This window comes from Triturus cristatus, chromosome 1_1, assembly GCF_964204655.1.
Source record: "Triturus cristatus chromosome 1_1, aTriCri1.1, whole genome shotgun sequence".
Taxonomy (NCBI): Eukaryota; Metazoa; Chordata; class Amphibia; order Caudata; family Salamandridae; genus Triturus; species Triturus cristatus.
Genome location: NC_140579.1, coordinates 116,080,973 through 116,101,813, shown reverse-complemented (window position 1 = coordinate 116,101,813; position 20,841 = coordinate 116,080,973). Strand labels below are relative to the sequence as shown.

Below are 20,841 nucleotides of genomic sequence, written 5' to 3'. Positions count from 1 at the left end.
ACAGATACACAAAGACCCCTCACGCCTCCCCTGAGCCACGCATAATGCACCCAATATGGATTTAGCTACTCGTTTTTGCCTGTTGAAGTTCACAAGTCCACCTACCCATTTTCTCAGTTTCCTCCATCTTTACTTCTGTAAATCGGGCAGGATCACTGATTATTAGAGGTTAAAGAGATTAAAGGCTAGATGTATGAAGCCTTTATGTGGTCATAACGTGTCTGATTTGTGCAGGCCATTTGTGACTGCATAAAGGCCTTTTCTTATGTACAAAACTAAACTACGATTCTGTAACACGTTATAGAAATGCAATTTAGTTTTGCGACACAATACCGGGTCGGTATTTAGAAGGGGTGTGTTTAGGGTGTTCCTTCCAAATGCCAAATCAGATTCATATGTATTATTGTGTTGAGACAGAATTCCAGTCCAAAAATGTTAATCTTTTAATACCTCCTCAAAAGAGGTGGTAAGCTATTTAACATGGGAAGGGGCACCGGGAATCGGTCGTTCCCCTGGGAGGGTGGGAGTCTGGTATTGTTAGTTGAGCCCAGTTTTGGAGCACTGCCACAGTTTTAAAGACACTATAAAGTTGTTGTCTATCCACCAATTTTCGGGCAAAAATAAAAACTTCAAGATAACTCTGGTGATTAATGTACTTTCTGGAGAGGGATGGGAGTTTGTTTAGTGGCACTTTGGACTCATCTAAGGCAGAGCAGAGGGTTAATGTGCCTGCTGCAAAGAATACGTACCATGCATATCAAAGAACAGTATTGATTGTGCATAGCTCAGTGGGTTACTGCTTTTGTCACAAAGATAATTTTGTTACTGTGCAGTTCATAAGTTACAATCGTAATCTAGCACAGTTAGCTTTGCTGGCAAACTGCAAGGTACAGGTTAGAGACTTATGTTTTTTCCCATTCTTTCATTATCCTGATGTTGCCAAAAAACTTTTGTTTGGGTATTAAAGCTAACCCTAACCACTGCGTTATGTTCTGAATTCTGAGTCTGTGCTTCTCCAGAACAAGCAGTCTTAACAAATGCTTCCAGTATGAATGACGTGAATCCTACACCTTGTAAGTTCCTCTGTAACATTTTCTATACACTGATTTAGACATGTACGATTCATTTCCTCTGTATGTGTGTTTGATGTAAACTCCTAAGACACCCTACACTTGTATGAGAGACACAACAAAAAACATTAAATGCATGTGAGAGGGGCTATGGAGAGATGTGGGGTGCTGTTGGAAGGTGAGACTGAGGAAATCACTGAAGAGCCCTAGCAAAGTTTGTTTTATCCTGGTGCACCGTAAGGTTGTCATTTCCTATGCTTTAGAAGCTAATACGATTGAATATATAATGACAAACGTATTGTAGAATGCACCATTGTTTTCCACATTTTTGGGGGGGGAGAACTCTCCAAAGCTCCTCTTTTATAGTGATCAGGCTAGCTCACTGCACTCGCTATGCACAGTATGGGGGCTGGTCTGGCAAAATTTGCCAGGGCTGCTTTGGATTCCCAGTCTGGCCTCGCCACCTGGGACGCCTTCCCCTTTGTGAATATTGGAAAAAACATTTTAAGAGTAGACAGTGCTCCTATGGACCACTACCTACTCTTAAAAAATGAAACTTACACTTTAATTTTTTAACACATTCTGTTTTCCTTTATTCAAAGCAATCATAGACACAGTGGTCTTCTGACCTCGGCAGGACACCATCACTGTGATGGTAGGTCGCATTTTGCAACCTACTTAATCAATACTCAAGAGGGAGATGGAATTGCGACCCCCTAGGAATATGTAATTTGCAAACTGACCTATTAGTACATAGGGCGGTTTGCTAGTTACCACACAGGTCACAAATTTTGACCAGTATTTTACGATGATTTCTAAATATATCGGTCTCCGTAGCCCCTTGAGTCAAGGCAGATATAATGAAGAGGAGTCCTCTCCATTAGGGAGGCAAAGACCAGTTCCCATGTAGCTACAAAATAATCTAACTTCTTTTCTTACATGTTATCGGATAACTTCCCATTATTAAAGAGGTCCATAGCTGAGAGTACCACAAGGCAGCGGGAGTGGGGGGCTCTGCCTACTTCCAGTGTGCTGTTACCATAATTTTAGCTGCATCCCAGCAGTTCCACATGATTTGTCTATCCGCTCTTGACTAGTATTGCAGCATTTGTGGTCATACCCCAAGGACAGTGGGTATATTTTGGTGGATGCGGTACCCTAAGATGTTTCCTAGCACCTGCACCTGCCCAGAATGTGGCAACGTGAGGGCTGTCCCACCAATTGTGCATAACATCTCCCTCATCATCACATCCCCATCAACACTCGAGCTAACACCAGGGTAATATTTACAGAAAACGGCAGGGTTGCAATAGAAATCCAATAACACTTTGAAGCGTGCTTCTCAACCTAGTGTACTTTGTACCCTCTGATGATGATCCCTCCATATAGTAAGCCACTGCAATTCTAAGAGGGTCGCACCTATTCTGGTCTGCCACTTAAGTCTATATCGAATGTCTTTAGGTGGTAGTGGTCCTGTAAGAAGAATGCTGAGTTGTGAAATCATCCCAGTGTGTGTCACAAATCCCTCTAAGGGTGTGTACTCTCCATTATCTGCGTCTCTCCACCCTGTTGTAAAACCGAGTGGCATAGTTGCGTATAGCAAAAGTCTTTCCTGCTCTGATACCCAAAACTCCCTCTTGCAGTCCTCAAAGGACTTGATCTCACACAGCTCTGAAATCACAACGCAGTCTTCCACCCGCCACATTTGTGAATGAGCCCGGTTCTTGTGCTAGCATAAAATAATAATTCAAAAAAATTGTGGTATGTGGGGATGGGTAGGTGGCTAATTTCAACTGTTAATGTATCCTATCCCAGAGTTGTAGAATCGTGGATGCTGGTGTACTAAGATGGGCATTCACAGGGCAATCTCTCTGAGGTTTCCAAATAAAGTACCATTACATCAGGTCAACCACCCCCCTGACCATATGTACACAGATATACTTTCATTATCCCTGGCACTCCTCTCTGGCAAGATAACTTAATTGCAAAGCCTAGTAATGGGTTTTTGTAGTGCCAAATACCCAAGGAGACAGTAGATATATGGCAGAGACGTTTATTCATGCTCCATACTACAGCACCAGGAGGCAACTGCCAGCCTGGAGCAGAACATTCCATGAGTCACACATGGAGCACTGAACATCAAGTGTTCCACAACAGGCTCACAGACACTAGCAGATTTCTACAACATCTCCCTTTTTCCCAACCAAAACAGAAGAAAAAGAAACAATGTTTAGCATAAAAACATGGCATGTTACAAAGGAATGAACAGACACTCCATCTCCCTTTATCCCATCTACAAAACAAATCATTGTTTAGCATAGAAACATGGCATGTTACAAAGGGATGAGCCCAACCAAATTATATATATATAGGTTGGGAGTACCTTATATAACATGACAATTCAAAAGAAAGGCAGTGGGTTCATCAGTAGCTTAAAGGTTTTTTGATGACATGCTTTTGGCGCTCTCCACTTCCTGCAGGAACCACATCCCTCCGACGCAAACCACTTTCACCACATCCTTTATCTGAATCTCTGTGATCAACCTTCACAAACCTGGATCAATTCCACCACTGATTACCCTTTGCCCTGATGAAATGCCCTCTCACAGCTTCAACCTGAACTGACTCCCTGAATCTAGATTGGCCTTTGGAAACATGAGAGGGTTCTTTTATACAAATCCAATCTCCTTTCAGGATAGCTTTGCCGTGCCTAATCCCACCATGTTTGTTGTAGAAATGTTGTTTTGTCCTACTTTGAGCTGTTTCTACCAAAGGACAAACACATTTGTCAATATCACATTCATGGACAGAACCAGATCTGCTTTTCTTAAAGCACGTGGTGGAAAAAAACACTGGCAGGAGCATGACCTCTCATAATCTCAAATGTTATCTTGTTTGAAATCGCATTGGGACTTGTAGGATGGGCAAAAAGCATTTCTTCAACCGCAGCACGCACATCAACAGAATTTTTGACTGCCCAATGTATACATTCTACAAAAATTTGATTCATCCTCTCCACCAAACCGTTGACTTGAGGATGATACAGAGTCACAAAATAGTCTGACCCTCGAAACCTAAATTGTGCTCAAGAAGGAACCTCTTCCTTTCCGGGCAATAATAGTTCGTAGAGCATTGGACGGCGCTCTCACCTCAGGTGTGTACCACACTGTACACACTCTCCAACACTCAACCTGGAGCAGAACATTCCATGAGTCACTTGTGGTACACTGAACATCAAGTGTTCCACAATGGGCTCACAGACACTTGCAGATTCCTACAGTTTTCTTATTCTGTAGTGCCGACATACCCCTGTATAGTACAGTCGGTCGAGAAAGGGTACGATTTAATATCTCTGATTTAGCTAGATTTACTTTAAAGCTCTGAATCGCTTCATGTGTCTGCAGCAATGGGAGGGGAACCTTTGTATGTGAGTAAAGACATGGGTCTCTGTGACATTTGGAGAGAGCAACATAAAGCAGATCAGGAATACCCATTTTTCTCCTATCTATGTCCATAGGACATATTCCCAAATTAGCTATACTCGTTCCTGTAGTAAACAGCTCTGAGTTAGGCAGATTTTTTATCAGATCAGGTGCCCTTAACTTTACTGCTGGACTGGGGGTCTAGACCTGGGAGGATTGTTCGATGGATACTTTACCCCTCGCTACTGTGCGATCCTGTCTTGAAAGAAGAACCCCGAGCACAGATCCAGACTTACTGTAGATGATACTGGATAAGTGTTGCATGTAACTCTGTGGGATGCTTTTAAAGCAGTCATTCGAGGCCACTACTTTCCTTTATAGGCCAATATTAGAAGACTGAGGTAATCACAGAAGATGCAATTGGAACAAGAGTTAAGACTGGCAGAGGCAAACCATGGGGTGAACCCATGTCTCTTTAGGAATATTACTGCAATAAGGGAACCAGTGAGAGCCCTAGAAGTAAAGTGAGCTGAGGTACCCTCCTATGCTTAAAGAATTTGTATTACTTAGAAGGGAATAAAATAGACACATGTTTGACACAGTAGCTCAGAGAAAAACAGAAGAACGGCTGTGTTAGAGAGACTATGGTTGACCCTGGGGACATACCGACAATGGAGAGAGATACTCTAGAGGCATTCCATAAATATGACTCCACCCTGTCCACTTCCAAGACATCACCCATCAATTTGCAAAAGAAAAACTTGAGGAAATATCAACTGCTCTTGAGGCTAGACCTAAAGGAAAAACCTAAATCCTGCATAGCTTAAGAAGTAAAAAACAGTCATAAAGTACCAAAAGACAAGTATGACGCCTGGCCCTGACGTGTTGACAGTTTTTTTATACAACCTTCTCTACTTTCTCACTCCCTCCTCTCCCTGGCATCCACAAGCAAGCAGAAGACGTCAAGCTACATGCTTTGCATTGCCCAATAGCACTTCTTAATTTAGACATACAACATTTAAACTAAAATAATGGTGAAAAGGCTCCTTGTATTGATCTCCCCAGCCCAATGTGGATTTATTAGAATAAGCAAAACATATGGCAACCTACACTGGCTAACACAACTGGTTGGAAAGTCTTGGAAAATGGTGCTCCTGGTTGTCCTGGGGACCCCCATTGCTGGGGTCTAGAGGTCTAGAGAAGGCTTAAAGATGTGTAGCCACCCTCCCTTTATCTACCTACCTGTGGGTCTCAGACTATATTGAAGTATCTCATTACAGAAATATCTCCCTCTGCAAACTCAGCCGCATCGTTAAGAAGGTATAAAGGAGGCATCCTGACCCATGTATGCAGTAGAGACCACTCCATTCATATGATTGTTTGCCCTCTAACTACCTTTCAACATTAAAATTATGCCCTCTTTTTCTTTCCTTGTATTGTGTAGTGTGAAATGTAGGGATCCATGGAGAAACAACGATACCTCATTGTCTTTTGAACTGTGAGAGGGATAGTAAGCCTAAGGACATCATTTTAATGAATAAATGAATGAAAACGCTTCCCCCACAACTTGATTGTGAACTGTGTCCAAAATTTTGATACTTGTTTGGATGGGAATATCGATGATTCTGATTTTATAAAAACATTTTTAATAATTGCTACACAAATTAAAGATAGTCTATGGGTCGAACTGAAAAACCCTAAACAGAAGCAAACAAGCTGGTTTGATACGGCTTGTACTAAGGCCTATCGTAACCTCAAACACGCTTTAAAATCCCCCGATAAAGATCGCATCTTAATCAAGGCATTGAGAAATATTTATAAGAAGTCCTTGAAAAAAAGAAAAGACACTTTAAAAAAGGAAGCTTGGGATACATTGTGTGAGGCATCTATGCGCCGAGATACTGCCGCTTTCTGGCAAGCAGTAAATGCCCCTTTTTTAAATGATAACACGACGGCTAGGATAGAAGTAGCTATCACAGAGCTAGAGTGGGTGAACCATTACTCAGTATTATATACTATGGCGAGTCATGGGGAAGACATCTTATCAAAGGAAGATATGTGGGAGGATCTCCAGTATTTGAAGACTACTCCGGACCCGTGCATTTCCTTAGCGGAGGTAATTGCAAGTTTAAAAGCTAGCTTGGGGGGAAAAGTTCCTGGACCCGATGGGGTTCCGGTGGACCTATATAAAAACAACACCGACCTTTAGTGACCGATTCTTCCCCAACTCTTTAATGCTACATATCGTACCGGTCTTCTATCTTCTTGGTGTGAGTCTATAATCGTTCCAATATTTAAGAAGGGCGATAGGGCAAGCTGTCACTGTTATCGCCCAATATCGCTTTTAGACTCCACCATTAAGATTTTCGGTCGTGTAATCTTGAACAGACTTCAAATATGGGCCGATGAACATAAAATAATCAGTGATTTACAGTACGGGTTCAGGAAAGGCATGTCCTCATTGAAAAATATATCAAAGCTAAGGGTGGCAGCATGTTTTTAACTTTTGTTGACTTGACATCAGCGTTTGATTGCGTCACCCATAGCAAACTTTGGCTGATCCTCGAGACTTTAGGGGTAGAAAAGTCGATCATACATTACATTACATTACATTACATGGAGAATGCACAGAACCATTCAGTATTGCAAGGGGAGTGAGGCAAGGTTGTGTCCTGGCGCCTTTTCTCTTTACGCTTTATATTAATGACGTCGAGAGAACACTATTAAAGGAGTGCAAGGACATGCCGATGGTGGGAAAAAGATCAGTCCCAGCGTTATTGTACGCCGATGACGCGGTCCTCATGGGTAGGACACCGTTGGCCATACAAAGTATAGTCACTTCCTTTTCTGACTTTATGGTTAGCCTTGACTTGAGGATAAATTGCTCAAAGACCTTCTGTATGACATGTGGCCTAGGGGCTAACAGAAGTAGAAAGGCAGTTTTTATTGCTTCTAGCCCAGTTGATTTTAATCCAACCTTTCCGTACCTTGGAGTTCTATTGATCACACTGGTTTATGGAATAATGCAATCAAGACAAGAAGGTTACTCTTTTGTAAATCAATACTGGCCCTAAAAAATGTTAGTAATAAGATGGGCAGGAAACCAATTGGGGAGTTGCTAATGGTTTATAGAGCAACATGTGTTTCGACTGTGGGGATACGCAAATGTGAAGTCGTTGCAGGTGGTAGAAAACTCCTTCATGAAATATCTTTTAGCTGTACCAAAAAGTGTTTCCACATATGTTTGCCACGCTGAACTGGGGGAACCATATCTTGAAGACATCATAAAGGTCACTCCGGTTCTGTTATGGCATAGGATCTGTACCACCGAGGAATGCGAATTTAACCGTACAAGCCTGATTGATGTGATGAGGCTAGATAATAGCGGCCACATTGGATGGTTAAGCTATGTGAAGAAATTCCTTACGGCTATAGGTCTGGCAGATTATTACGATGATCCTTTTTGTCTGCACGATATCCCTAGAAAAGCCCTGAAGGAAAAGTGAATGAAATACTTGGGAGAACGCAGAACCGCCACTGAAATGTTAAAAAAAAGGTGGTCGCACACCAGCTAATAACGACTACAAGCAAAATGCAGCCATATGTTAAGTTACAAATGAGTGATTACGAGAGGTATTTATTAACTCGTTTTAGATTAAACTTATTATTCAGGTCACTTAGTTTCCCTAACATGAATAACTGGTCGAAACATTTAAATAAATGCCTATGTGATGATTTGTCTGAGCAGTCAGACATTCACATCCTCTTCTTCTGTAAAATTTACTTAATACCGAGGCGAAGATGGATTGTGCCGATATTAAAGATCATGGGAGTAAATCGTTGTCGTCCTGCCTTTTTAGCTGTTTTAAGTTTAGATAACATTTTAACTGTTGTATCTATCTCTGCGTTTTTTTTAAATGTTTTTAAACTTCGGAAATCTATAATATCCTGATTTGTGATGACATTATTGTGATTACTGTGTTTTACTGGATGAATTTATTTTCTTAAACATGTGGTTTTATTTGTACTTTTATGGTTGTTTTGTTTTAATAACCAAATAACGGTACAATTGATTGAATGAAAAGGCATTTATATAGTGCAGGCATACTTCAAGGAGTGTCTCAGCGCTCACGGTGTGGGGAAACCTGCCTTCTGCCATAAAAGGTGATCTTATTACTCATTTTGCTAGAACAGTCATGTTTTTTTCCCCTGTAAACAGAAAGCTCTGAAATGAGGACCGGAGTTCTCTAGGGAGTTTATTCCATGTCTTTTGGCCAAGGAAAGAGAACGATCTTCAGCGGCGTCACTAGGGGGGTGCGGGGGGGGCGGACCGCACCGGGTGACACCATCGTATGGGGTGACACCAGGGCCGGCTTTAGACGCCGTGTTCGAAAGTTTATTATGCTTTTAAAGCACCTGCTGCAGCGTTTCTTTCCCCCATCAATTACCAGGCCTCACATAAATGTCAAGATAACTTGTGTGATTAATTATCTTCCTGGAGAGAGATCAGCATTTTGTATAGATGAGGTTTTGACTTTTATGTGAAGTTAGTCCAGCGGGTTAATGTGCCTGCTGCAAAGAACGTGTACCAAGTAGATTACAGAGTGCGTATGATGTAAACAGATCAGCAGGTTACTGCTTTCAAAAGAGGCATCCTTTTGTTACTTGCAATTTATAACTTAAAGTCCTAATATAGGATAGTGAGCTATTAACTTTCATCCTAGAACTGCATACACACCGCAAAATATACATTATTAGAGCATTGATTAATGTTGCAAAAAGGGTTAATTTTGCTAGAAATCGATTCTTATTTTTAAAGAAAACTCCCAACTAGGCTGTTTCTTTTTCGACTCTGAGTTTGTGCTTCTCCACACCAAGCACTCTTAAACTATACTGCCTACCAGTATGGATGACATGTGACTCCTACACTTTTAGTCCTTTGGCTTATAGAATAGAATAGAATAGAATAGAATAGAATAGAAGAGGCATTTATAAAGCGCATGGCTACCCTGAGGCCTCCCAGCGCTAGGAAACCAGACGACTAGGCAGATCAGATTATACCATAGGAAAAAGGTGCGTTTTCAGAAGCCGGCGAAAAGGCAGGTATTCTTCCTCCATACGGATGGAGTCTGGGAGGGTGTTCCATGTCTTAGAGGCGACATAAGAGAAACAACGACCTCCACATCTCGTCCTGGCAATTCTTGGTACCATAGCGAGGCGCTTATTTGCAGAGCGCAGATGCCTTCTGGGGTGATATGGAAAGACTATCCTTCGAAGGATTAAAGGGCCATTCGCGGCCATGATCTTATGCGTGACACAGAGGGCCTTGAATTTAATCCTTTCCGAGACAGGAAGCCAATGTAGCTGTCTAATTGCACTTCTTGCTGATTCTCTCCGAGGAATTTTCAGGAGGATTCTGGCCGCACAGTTCTGAACCTTTTGTAGTATACCTAATGTGAACTGGGGGGCTCCTAAATATAACGCATTAGCGTAATCCAAACGTGACAGAATCAGTGCCTGGAGGAGTAGTCTTCTTGCTTGAAACGGGAGAAGGGGCAGAATCTTTCGTGCTGACTTCATAATCCCGAAGCAGCACCCGGCTACCTTCATAGCCTGAATCTTCATGTCAAGTCTAGAGTCCAGCCAGACTCCTAAGCTCTTGATATGCTTTTTGGGAATCGGCGGGTCTCCCATACACCCAGGCCAAGCCAACGGGATGTCTGGGAGTAAAGGTTTACCAAGCAGCATAAGCTCTGTTTTAATCCCATTCAGCTGGAGACAGGACTTTTTCATCCAAACGGATATTTCCTCAAGGCACCTGGAAAGATTGCTTCCCGGTTGTCCTGCGTCTTTAAGGGAGACGATCAACTGAGTGTCATCGGCATACGTAACAATTTGTATGCCAAATGCCTCTACAATTTTGGCTAAAGGACACATGTAAATATTAAAAAGAGTGGGGCTAAGTGATGAGCCCTGAGGCACTCCACTCTTCAAAGGCACAATCCTGGAGGTAACATTCTCCTCGAAAAGCTGGAATGTCCGACCTTCCAGAAAAGAGGCAATCCACCTCAGTGCGGTACCGTTTATCCCCATCTCATGACATCTTGTAATAAGAATTTGATGGTTGACGGTATCAAAAGCCGCACTGAGATCAAGGAGAATTATTGCAGCTGATCCTCCAGAGTCCATAATTTTCCTTGCCTCCTCCACTACGGCAATCAAGGCAGTTTCAGTTCCCTGGCGAGATCTAAAACCAGTCTGTGTAAGGTGTAGGCAGTCATGTTCCTCTAAATAAGTGGAGAGGATGGAATTAACATACTTCTCTGCTATTTTAGCTGTTCCCGGGAGCAGAGAAATAGGGCGATAGTTTGCCATTACCTCAGGATCAGAACCAGGTTTTTTTAACAGGGCCTTCACCATTGCTTCCTTCCAAAGTGGAGGAACCTTGCCTGTAGCCAATGAAGAGTTAATAAGAGTTACCAATACAGGGACTACTTCTGAAGCAACCTTTTGCAGCACCGTGGGGGGCGCCTGGTCTTTAGGTGACCCTGATTTAAGTTTATTAAGTAAGGTCGTTGCTATATCTAAATCCAGGGGCGGGAAAGAGACCAAGCTCTAAAGCCGGCCCTGGTGCCACCCCATACGATGGTGTCACCCGGTGCGGTCCGCACCCCCCGCACCCCCCTAGTGACGCCGCTGGACAAATTGCTTCTTATGTTTTTTTCAACATGAAGGATTGGTATTTACAAACTTCTCTCATGTTGTGGTCAGAGAAAGTAAAGTGAATTATATGACAATATTGCCAGGCACAGGGAGTGCGAAAGGGAAGGCTATCATTTTTTGTAACCCACAACAAAATGTAGATACCTGTAAATTAAATGTACACATTCACCTGTGAGAAAACCAAGCACAAAGCCCATTTAGTTCTGAAGAGTTATGGAAACACAGATTTAAATAGGGTTAAAACAAATCAAAACACGCAACTCATTGATGCACAAATGATGAATGGTCACAGAAACCCAAGCTCCACACATCATCATTTGTCACCAATATAGTTTTATCAGTAAAACTGAATGTCTGTGCAAATTTAGTGGCCATTTCAATGGGCAAACTAAAATGACACCCAAAGAAAACAAACAATAAGAATGGGGTTTTGTGACATCTCACTGAGTGCAGTGGGCACAGTGTGGTTTGGTGACATAAGGCCACACCAAGGAAGCATTTTCGTAGATGAGTCCGTGCGCATTGGGACGTTCAGCTTTAGAACATGACGGATGCCAAGCATATAATGCTGCATGTCTGCACGTGCCTCCACAATAAAGCAACATGTTATTGAGCAGACATTGCCTCTGGGAGTTTTTTGGTGCCCCAAGGTAAGACCTTCCTCCTGATGACCTAAACAACATGAAGAAAAAACCTTCAGCAGAAGGCACAAAGTTTTTTATATGGCTCAATACATACATGTGGGCCCTCTTCCCACCCCTCGGTACTCACTGTGGTTCATGGGGTTATTCTCAGGTGATGCCACCAGGTGCAGGTAGGCGGTCCAAAACCCTTCTATGGCCTTTGTAAATAGAGGACCTAAATTTACAAACGTTACTAAGGATTCTGTATGGTTCCGTTATTTGCCAACTGTGTCCACTAGTGGACTCGGAGCGGAGGAGGTCCATGCGGTAAGTCGTGATGGGGTGACACCATGAGTTACCCGCACCGGGTGACACCAACCCTAGTGACGCCACTGATCTTCCACCCGTTCTTGCCGAGAAGATTTTAGGAATCCTGGCTGTAAAAAACTATGGGAGGATTACAGTTCTTTGAGGGGGGCATACGCACATATCCTCCTCCTCAGATACACCGCTCCTTTCCCATGGAGGGCTTTATGTGCCAGGATTAAGGTCTTGAGAAGAATCCTCTTTTTGACAGGCAGCCAGTGTAGTGCCTTCAACTGGGGAGTCATACGCTTTCTTGTAGCCATGTTAAGAATGAATCTAGCTGCCGCATTCTGTACTACAAGTAAACGGCCAAGCAAGTAGTTCTGGAGGCCCAAGTAGAGAGCATTTCCATATTCGAGCCTCGAGGTGAGAAGAGCTTGGACCACTGTTTTCCTAGTCTCTGTTGTCAAAAAAGGGAAGCATTTCTTTAGAGAACATAGGATGCCAAAACAGGAGCCCACCATTGTCTGGATGTTTAGTTGAAAAGTCAGGGTGCTATCAATTTTATTTTCCAAATATTTACTACAATTTGTTGTGCGCCTGGGGCACGAGTATCTTGCGGCCACCACATCCTCCATATATCAGGAGAGATGTCACCAAAAAAACAGGATGTCAGTTTTATCAGCGTTGCATTTAAGTTGGTGCACTGATAACCAGTTGAACACATTGGAAAGATAAGATTTAATGGCCTTTCCATCAAATTCCTTTCCCTTTTCACAGGGCAAAAGCAGAGTATCTTCTCCATATGATATTACTTTCACCTCCAGAGCCTCTGCCAGCACAGCTAGGGGGAAATGCTTGTGTTAAATAATGTGGGACTCAGTGCAGAACCCTACGGAGCACCTAAAGCTAGTTCATATATACTACTTGACTCCTGTTATTTAAGAATGAGGTTAGCCACTTCAAGGCTAAACCTTCAGTTCCTATATCCCGATGGAGGGTTAATAGTATTTCACGTGGAACGGTTTCGAAAGCCGCTATATAAGTTTGTTACCCAGTCTTTTCTTATCAGTCTTTTAAAAATCGGTTTCTTGGAGGGTCAGGATGTTGACTTCTAATTGTATGCGAATTTCCAGATGAACATATGTAATGAAAAAGAAAATATTAATACAAATAGCAGTGTGGTATTTGGGTGTGATACCCTCCACAGGACACCCCACCAGGACTAGCCAGTGTTCACAGTGATACCACCAAGGAGTGGTCATTGATAAGATACAGTTCCCCCCTGGAATCACACCAGCAGACATCCCTCTGATATGACCCAAGCAGCAAAGCCCCAAAAACGGGCACGTATAGCTAAAAGAGGAAAAATGTATAAAAACAAAGAAAAAATACATTTTCAGAAAGCAGAGACCAGCTTGTCCATCAAGACCTACCTCACAGGTCTCCGGTGAGAATTGTATTTGCTCACAGTGTCATTGTTCACAAGGGTTATTGTGTTCTCTGCCAAAAAGGTGCTCTATACAAGGTCGTTTCTCAGATTCGACAAGAAGGATTATGTGAGGGGCCAGGTTTGGTAGACTTTCTCTCGCCCTGGCCTGCTGGTGGCTAAGAGTTTTCCTCTCACCCCGGTCAGGGCCCAACGTTTATCTCCTTGGTATCAGATGGCCAGATTAACGGTCTTCAGCTGCCTCCTTGAGCTATAACACCAGGATGTCCGCCACTTCTGATAGTCTAGGAACTTGATGATATTTATTTTGCATACAAAGGTAATTCTGAAAGGATATAGGCAGCGATATTGGGCTTTACAAAGAATGTCTGTGATCGGTCGGAATTGGTTGTGGGGTGCCAAAATGGAAGGTGATAGATCATGGAATAGCAAACATTCATAGTCATTACATTTGATAGTGTTGCATTTCTTTGATGCCTGTTGAGAGAACTCTTTCCTTGTCCCATAAATCATGAATATTCATCAGGCTGGCTCTAGGTACGCACATGTCCCCATCACGCAGTTGACCCACTCTGTGGGCTCTATTAAGTTTCAGCTTCACCTGGTCATCCTGGAGCAGTGTAGCCAAGAACCGTGTCCTAAAGATATGTAGATCAGATAATTCTCCATTCTCCTGTAGGTCTCAGATTCGAATATTGTCCCTTCTCATGTGGTTTTCCAGATCTTCAAGTTTTAGCAGTGATGTTGTGGCTTGTGCCTGGAGGCTAAATATTGTATTTCTAAATTCTTGATAAATTTCCTCCAGGCATTGGAGTTGTTCCAATGCTTCTACAATTCTTGTTCACATTGATTTGTTGCAGGGATTCTGCTTAGAAACAGAACTACGCTTGGGATTAACGACTATCAGTATGTAGGGACAGAGTCACCACATCACATCAGCACCTTTGGGCCCAAATAAAGTCTAGCTCATAGGGCCTTACGTGCCCTCCTAACCTTCCCAGAGAAGTTTGCACCCCAGAACTCTACACTCTAGACCCTCTCTGGGATCGTGGTAATAGGTCATCAACTTTAATTCTCTCATTCATACATGTCCACAATAAATAAAAAGAGACATGAAGAAGGCTTAGAATATTTTTTGAAACTATCCTCCGCTATCATGAAGCAACTGCTTGCAATTAGAAAACATATTCAGGTCAACAATGTGATTAGCATGATCAAGAGATTATATGCATTAAAAAGCTCTGTCATATTGTATGACAGATCTGCCTAAGCCTGCCCTCACTATGGGAGAACAGTGATACATTAGTAATTTCTGGGATTAGTGCTGAACCCCATATCAGGCATGCATAGGTAGATGTTCTACTTCTCAGATGGCACAGTTCTCTCTGCACAGGACCTTTTCTCCAAGAGAATTCCTCCTCTCTGTTTTCAAAACGACAAGTCTCCATTATGTCTAACTGTTAGTGTCTGACCACAGGGAATAACAGGGCGCAATGCCGTTTGACCTTGTATGAAATGTTACAATTTATTCCAATCAGAAAAGCTAAATAACAAAACATGTGCAGCCTATTTGTAAATAACTGTGTAAAACAAGCGTGATCTTTTGTAACATGTGTAAAGTAAAAGTGGCCTACAAAGTGCAGCTTGGTTAACTTAGGAGAGAAAACACCGTGTGCCCTGTAGCAAGCTCACAACAGAGTCAATGTCGCTGCAAAGCATTGTGATTTAGTCATCAAGCTCAGGCAAAGGTCTGTCAGTTGTTGCACTGAGTCATGCTTAATCTTTTTTCGCAGCTCATTCTTAAAAGTCATTAGAGTGGCTATCAAGTCTGATTTTGTTAGCATCATTGCAACAGTAGCTACAGATGTTTCACTTCTTTTACAGGAATCCCAAAAAAAACACCCCCGAATTCTTGGTTTGCTTTTTTGGTAGCATTCTCCTCTGTAGTGATACTTATAATTCGGCCCTCCAGCGTTGCCCGCCTAGGCTTTGCTATCAAATCATTTCTCCCTATCACAACGACCATGTGTCTTGTGGCTTTCCCCAGGCAGGCAAGTGGGCATTGGTGCCACAACCTCAGAGGTCTTAAACAGGGACCTCCAATGTTGACTCAAAGAGGTTCATGTCTTCCTCTTTCACCAGCACAGCACAAAAGGAACTTACTATTTGTAGTGTGGACATCTAATTCAAAAGTTTCCTGATGTGTTTAACTAAAGACTTGGCAAGCTGTGTGGATTCCAACCCAAATAGTACATAAGGAAATGCAAAACCTGTGGTTCCCAAGAGTTTGCAAGGTACCACTGCTTGAGGGCTGAATTACAGAAGGAATTAGACCATTATAGAATCCACAGAAGGATCTGAATAGTTAGCCCTAATATTTCTTACTCCCAAAAGTGACCAAACATTCAGGTTGTGTATGGATTTACACAACTTAAAAAAAACAATATTTGGATGGATCATGAACCACTCCCCAATATCAATCAGATGCAGTGCACATTGAAGAGAGAGTTGTTTTTACAAGTATTGAAATGCCCCCAACTTATCACTAGATAGTCTTGACAAATAATTCCAAATGTCTCGCTCTTTTTATTACTCCTAAGTGGGTGCTTTGTTATAAACATATACCTTACATCAGCTTCCTCAGGTTTCCAGAAACTTATGAGGATGCTGTTTCAAGGTCAGAAAGGCGCTCTATATTTCCATAATGACATTTTGGTGTTTGGAGCAATCTTGGTGAGCAGGATGAGAGGATGACCAAGGTTTTGACTAAGCTGAATGAGAGAGGTCTGACATTTCAATCAGAGGAAATGGAAGTTTGAGGCAAGTGGAACGGATTGATTGGGACACCATGTAAGTGCAAAGGGTGTAAAATTTAAAATGAAAATTCTGAAGTCTATTGATGATGCTCCTTCTTCCAAGAATATTGAGCAATTGGAATTACATATGGTTTTACCCTAATATTATTCAACGTATGATCCACATTTCACCCAAAAAACACCACTTCGGAGGAGTTTACTCAACAAATGGAATGCGTATCTTGGAGTGTAGAGTGCAAATGTGATGTAGAGAAATTCGAATCTGATATTTTGGGCACGCTCCATTGTATCATTTTAAACCATATGATGCAATCATCATCTGATGCCAGTAATGATGGTGTTGGGGCTGTGTTTATGCACAAAAGGGAGGATGGGAGAGAAGTAATTATACCATTCGCTTCTAAGCTATTGTGAGGTTTTGAGTTGACTGACTCTACTTTTGAGAAGGAAGCGATGGGGTTGTGGTGGAGTACGGAGCACTTCAGGACATTTGTGAGGAGTGTCCCGGTTGTGCTGCATACAGACCACATATCTCTGGTGGATTTGTTCACTACTAAGGGAGGTGGAAGGGCTAAACCTAAGCGTATCGCTTGCAAGAATATCACAATTGGATACAGTATGCTCCGGAAAAAACTAACATAGTCGCAAACTATTTGTCTAGAATGCTGATTGTTGGTGAGAATGATAATGTCAACAATGAAGAGATTATAGTGTGTACCACAAGCCAGATGCAAGTTTTCCAAGGAATATTTCAGATGGAGAACGGAGAGATGCCCTTGGTCAGGATACAGGTCTATGTCAGGCTTTGAGTTGGATAGCAAAGCGATGGCAAAACATTAAATAAGTGTGAATGCAGAGTGGGGTCCCTAATTGCAGGTTGCGTTTAAATTGATGTTTAGTTTGTAGAATTGGGCAGTCGGTCACACCTATTTATTGAGGAAAAAATACTTGAGTTGACCTACATAGGACATTCAGGAATACGACCAATGAAACATAGGGTTAGAGAAGACTTTTGGTGGCCTGGCGTCAACAAAATAGTTTTTGTGTGTGACTATGAAGGATGTGCTTTGAGGAATAAAAATTAAACTATGAAGCTGTCTTCCTTAATTCCAGTTGAGACTGACATGGTTTTATGGTTAATGTTGATTTTAAACATCTCAAGCCCACTAAAGATCACAGGTGAAGTTCTCAAGTTTGCATTAATAATCCTTTCTACATTCTCAGGATGATAAAGAAAATCCTCCCCTATATACCAAGTGATGCAGAAAAGACAGTGTTACCGGCCCTGGTTCGTTCCATGATAGATTACTGCAATGGTCTATATCTAAATAAGGAGGACAACATCTTAGGAAACTTCGAACCTTACAAAATGCTGCGTCACGACTGCTGTCAGGGATCCCAAAGTTCAAATCAGCCTTTCAAGCCATTTCTAATTTGCACTGGCTCCCTGCCAGGTACCAAATCAGATTTAAGGCTCTGTGTATTGCTTATAGGGTGCTTATAGGGTGCTACCTGACTATGCTCCTGGCAACTTTAAACAAAACTTCAAATGGCACAAACCTAGCAGAAATCTCTGCTCCTCTGGAGCAAAGAACTAGTGGTCCCCAGGTTTAGATAGTCAAACTGGGGTGGAAAAGGTTTTGTATTCTGCATGGCTAAAATCTGGACTCCTGGACCCCTCAACATCAAATATTTGCCAAACTTGCCAGCCTTTAGGACAGAACTGAAAACCTGGCTATTTAGAAAATAATCTCTACTCATTTCCTCGACCTCAGTTAGCAGAACCAGCACCAAGACACCTCCAGGTATTTGTGCCCTCAAACATTCTCTTTAACATAACATAAAATATCATAACCTAACATTATAGACTACATGTCTTATTGGCTTGAAGTTGTTTTGTGAACAGTATAGAAACGTGTATTGTAATAGAGTTTTTACAAAGATTAATCAAATGAGATAGTAACAGACAATGGCACATGATTTGTCTCAGAGGAAATGAAAAGGTTTCAATGTGAGTATGGCATAACTTACACACATGCATGTTATTGTACCATCCCACGAACAACAGGTTTGTTGAGCGTTTCAATCGTATATTGAAAGATCAGATGGAACTGGCGCTAGTCAACATGGTTAAGGGCTATGTGGTCTACACCCAATGAGGCAACCGGTGTGACACATTTTGTGTTGCTGAGGGAGTGTATCCCTGGGTCCAAATTTTATAGGTAATGGATATGACACTGTGCCGTTAATTCTTCTCATTTGGCAAAAGTGGTGGACATCGGAAGGAGAGTTCAAACTGGTTATTAAGACAAACATCATTGTGGCAGCGGTGTGGATGTAACAGTGGGATGCTTGGCAAGGATAAAGAAATCAGGGCATGTGGTGAAATGTGAATCCAAGTATTCTGTGCGGGTGCATGTCATGCGTGTGATGTCACATGCTGTGCGCCCTAGTGATGGTCAAGTGTGGAACAAGCACAGGACTGTATCTGTTTCAGATGACAAAGCTGACTTTGTGCGAAGTTATATGGGTATTTCCAGTGATGAAGGGGGTGGAGGTTTCACACTCATCGTGTTCTAAGTGGTAGCCATAGCGCCGCTTGAACCACGGCGCTATGGCACACACACTTATTCTTTTATAGTGTTCTATTTAGAGTCTTTATCAATACTTGAATATTTTATATAAATGTAGTCAGCTGTTTTGTTTCTCTAATTTCATTTTTCTACTTTCTGTTATTTTTACTGCTAAAGAGATGGTATATTCAGACTCTGGGTCCATGGATGCTACATGCACGGTTTGAATCGAGGCAGCTGTTGTGAGGCGTTGGCGGTCACACCCTCTCCGGCTGTCACACTATGTGAATAAATACTGTGATCACCTACTGTTGTCCAGTGCACATCCTTTCACACTGGAACCCCAGCTGTAAACTCACCAGTGGTGAAGCTGCAGAATACTGCATGTGTGATTTTAACATTTAATGCCCTCATGGAGGCAGCACTGTATAAATTAACAGACACAGCACTGTGATGCAAGTTGGCAGGTGATGCAAGTGGCCCCCTTTCTCCAAACCCATCCTATGATACTCATCTCAGTGCTGGGTGAGCCCCCCCCCCTTTCAATGTGTCGATTGTCTCCATGGCCTGCTCACACACAGTAGCCTCTCAACCCAGCTGTCTCAAAGTGTGCTGCGAGCTGTATTTGTTGTGCAACAGTGTGTCTCTCTCTGCACCAACCCAGCTGACTTTCCTTGTCTGCTTCTGTCTCCCCAGCGACCTACCCTTGTCCGTGCTCCTGCCAAGACTATTACCTGGGGAGATGCATCAGGGATGCAACAGTCTGTGCCCCCTGCCCAGGTGAGATTCTCAAAGTGTGTTTGTTAAACGTATTCAACTTCCGTGTTTGTACGTCTCAAGGGAGTGTTCAAGAGTGTGGGAGTTACTCATTCCAAGATGTGGGTCTGTATGTGTAAGTCATAAATTACACACGTGATGCATCATATTGCATCAAGACAGAATGTGGCTTAATGGCCAAGGCTGCTGCCTTTGGAACTGGAAGAACCACTTTTGAATCCCAGCGTCAGCTCAACAACCTGTGATTCTGGGAAAATCGTTTAGTCGTTCCTTGCCTAAAAAAGAATGAATGCGACTTGAAGTAATGTAATCTGGTGCTCACTCAAAGTACGCTAATACCCTTGAATCAGCTTGGTGCTATGTAAAACTGCACAACATAAGTAAATTATCAAAGGAGATTGTGGTAAAATGATATATTCAAAAACTGTCAGATTTGGCCGACCTGAACAGAGCACATGCGAAAACAGGGTGCCACCGTCAGCAATAAAGTCAAGTTAATGCTAAATATTATGGAAATGGTTATAACTAGGGGTGGGCAGAACTCGTGGAGATTCGGTTTGCAGAATCCAGCAGAGTTACCTAAAAGTCAGAGAAATTCTGCGAAAGGCAGAATTTTGTCACATCCGCTTCTTGCGCTGATTTGTAACACCAGGAACTTGTCCTGTGCTGTAAAATCAGTACGAACAGCACTGCTTGGCGCACCAGAGGGCACTGCTTTTTTCTGCCGCGCAATTAGATTTTCTATTTGAGCTGCAGTTTTCTCAACGCGAGCAGCAGCAACCTGCCACAACTGCCCACATTGAGAAGTCATGCTGGGACTTGTCCTAACGCTTGATTTTGTCGCTCACACTTACCAACTTAAGCTTGGCGAGCCGTGCATGAGAAAAACTCTGCCATGCGGTGGTTGGTGGAGTTTTTTACAGAACTTCATGCTGCAAGCAGAGCGCCGAGCGGGCAAAACTCTGCGAACTCTGCCGGCAGAACAGAGTTTACCGCCCACCCCTATTTATAACCTGTGAAGTATGTGAAGTTTTTCATATTCACTCATTTTTTACTTTGTGCATATTTTTGTTCCCAGTCT

The 20,841-nt window shown here is 42.5% G+C and overlaps 1 protein-coding gene across 1 annotated transcript in view; it reads left to right on the top strand.

The window, feature by feature from the left end:
* The window catches only part of LOC146869711 (uncharacterized), a 340,761-nt gene that overhangs the window by 196,877 nt on the left and 123,043 nt on the right, over positions 1 to 20,841 (top strand). The window contains exon 12 of the mRNA XM_085612911.1: positions 19,680 to 19,763. Within this exon, the coding sequence (XP_085469037.1) occupies positions 19,680 to 19,763 (84 nt within the window). The remainder of the gene's footprint in view (positions 1 to 19,679; positions 19,764 to 20,841) is intronic.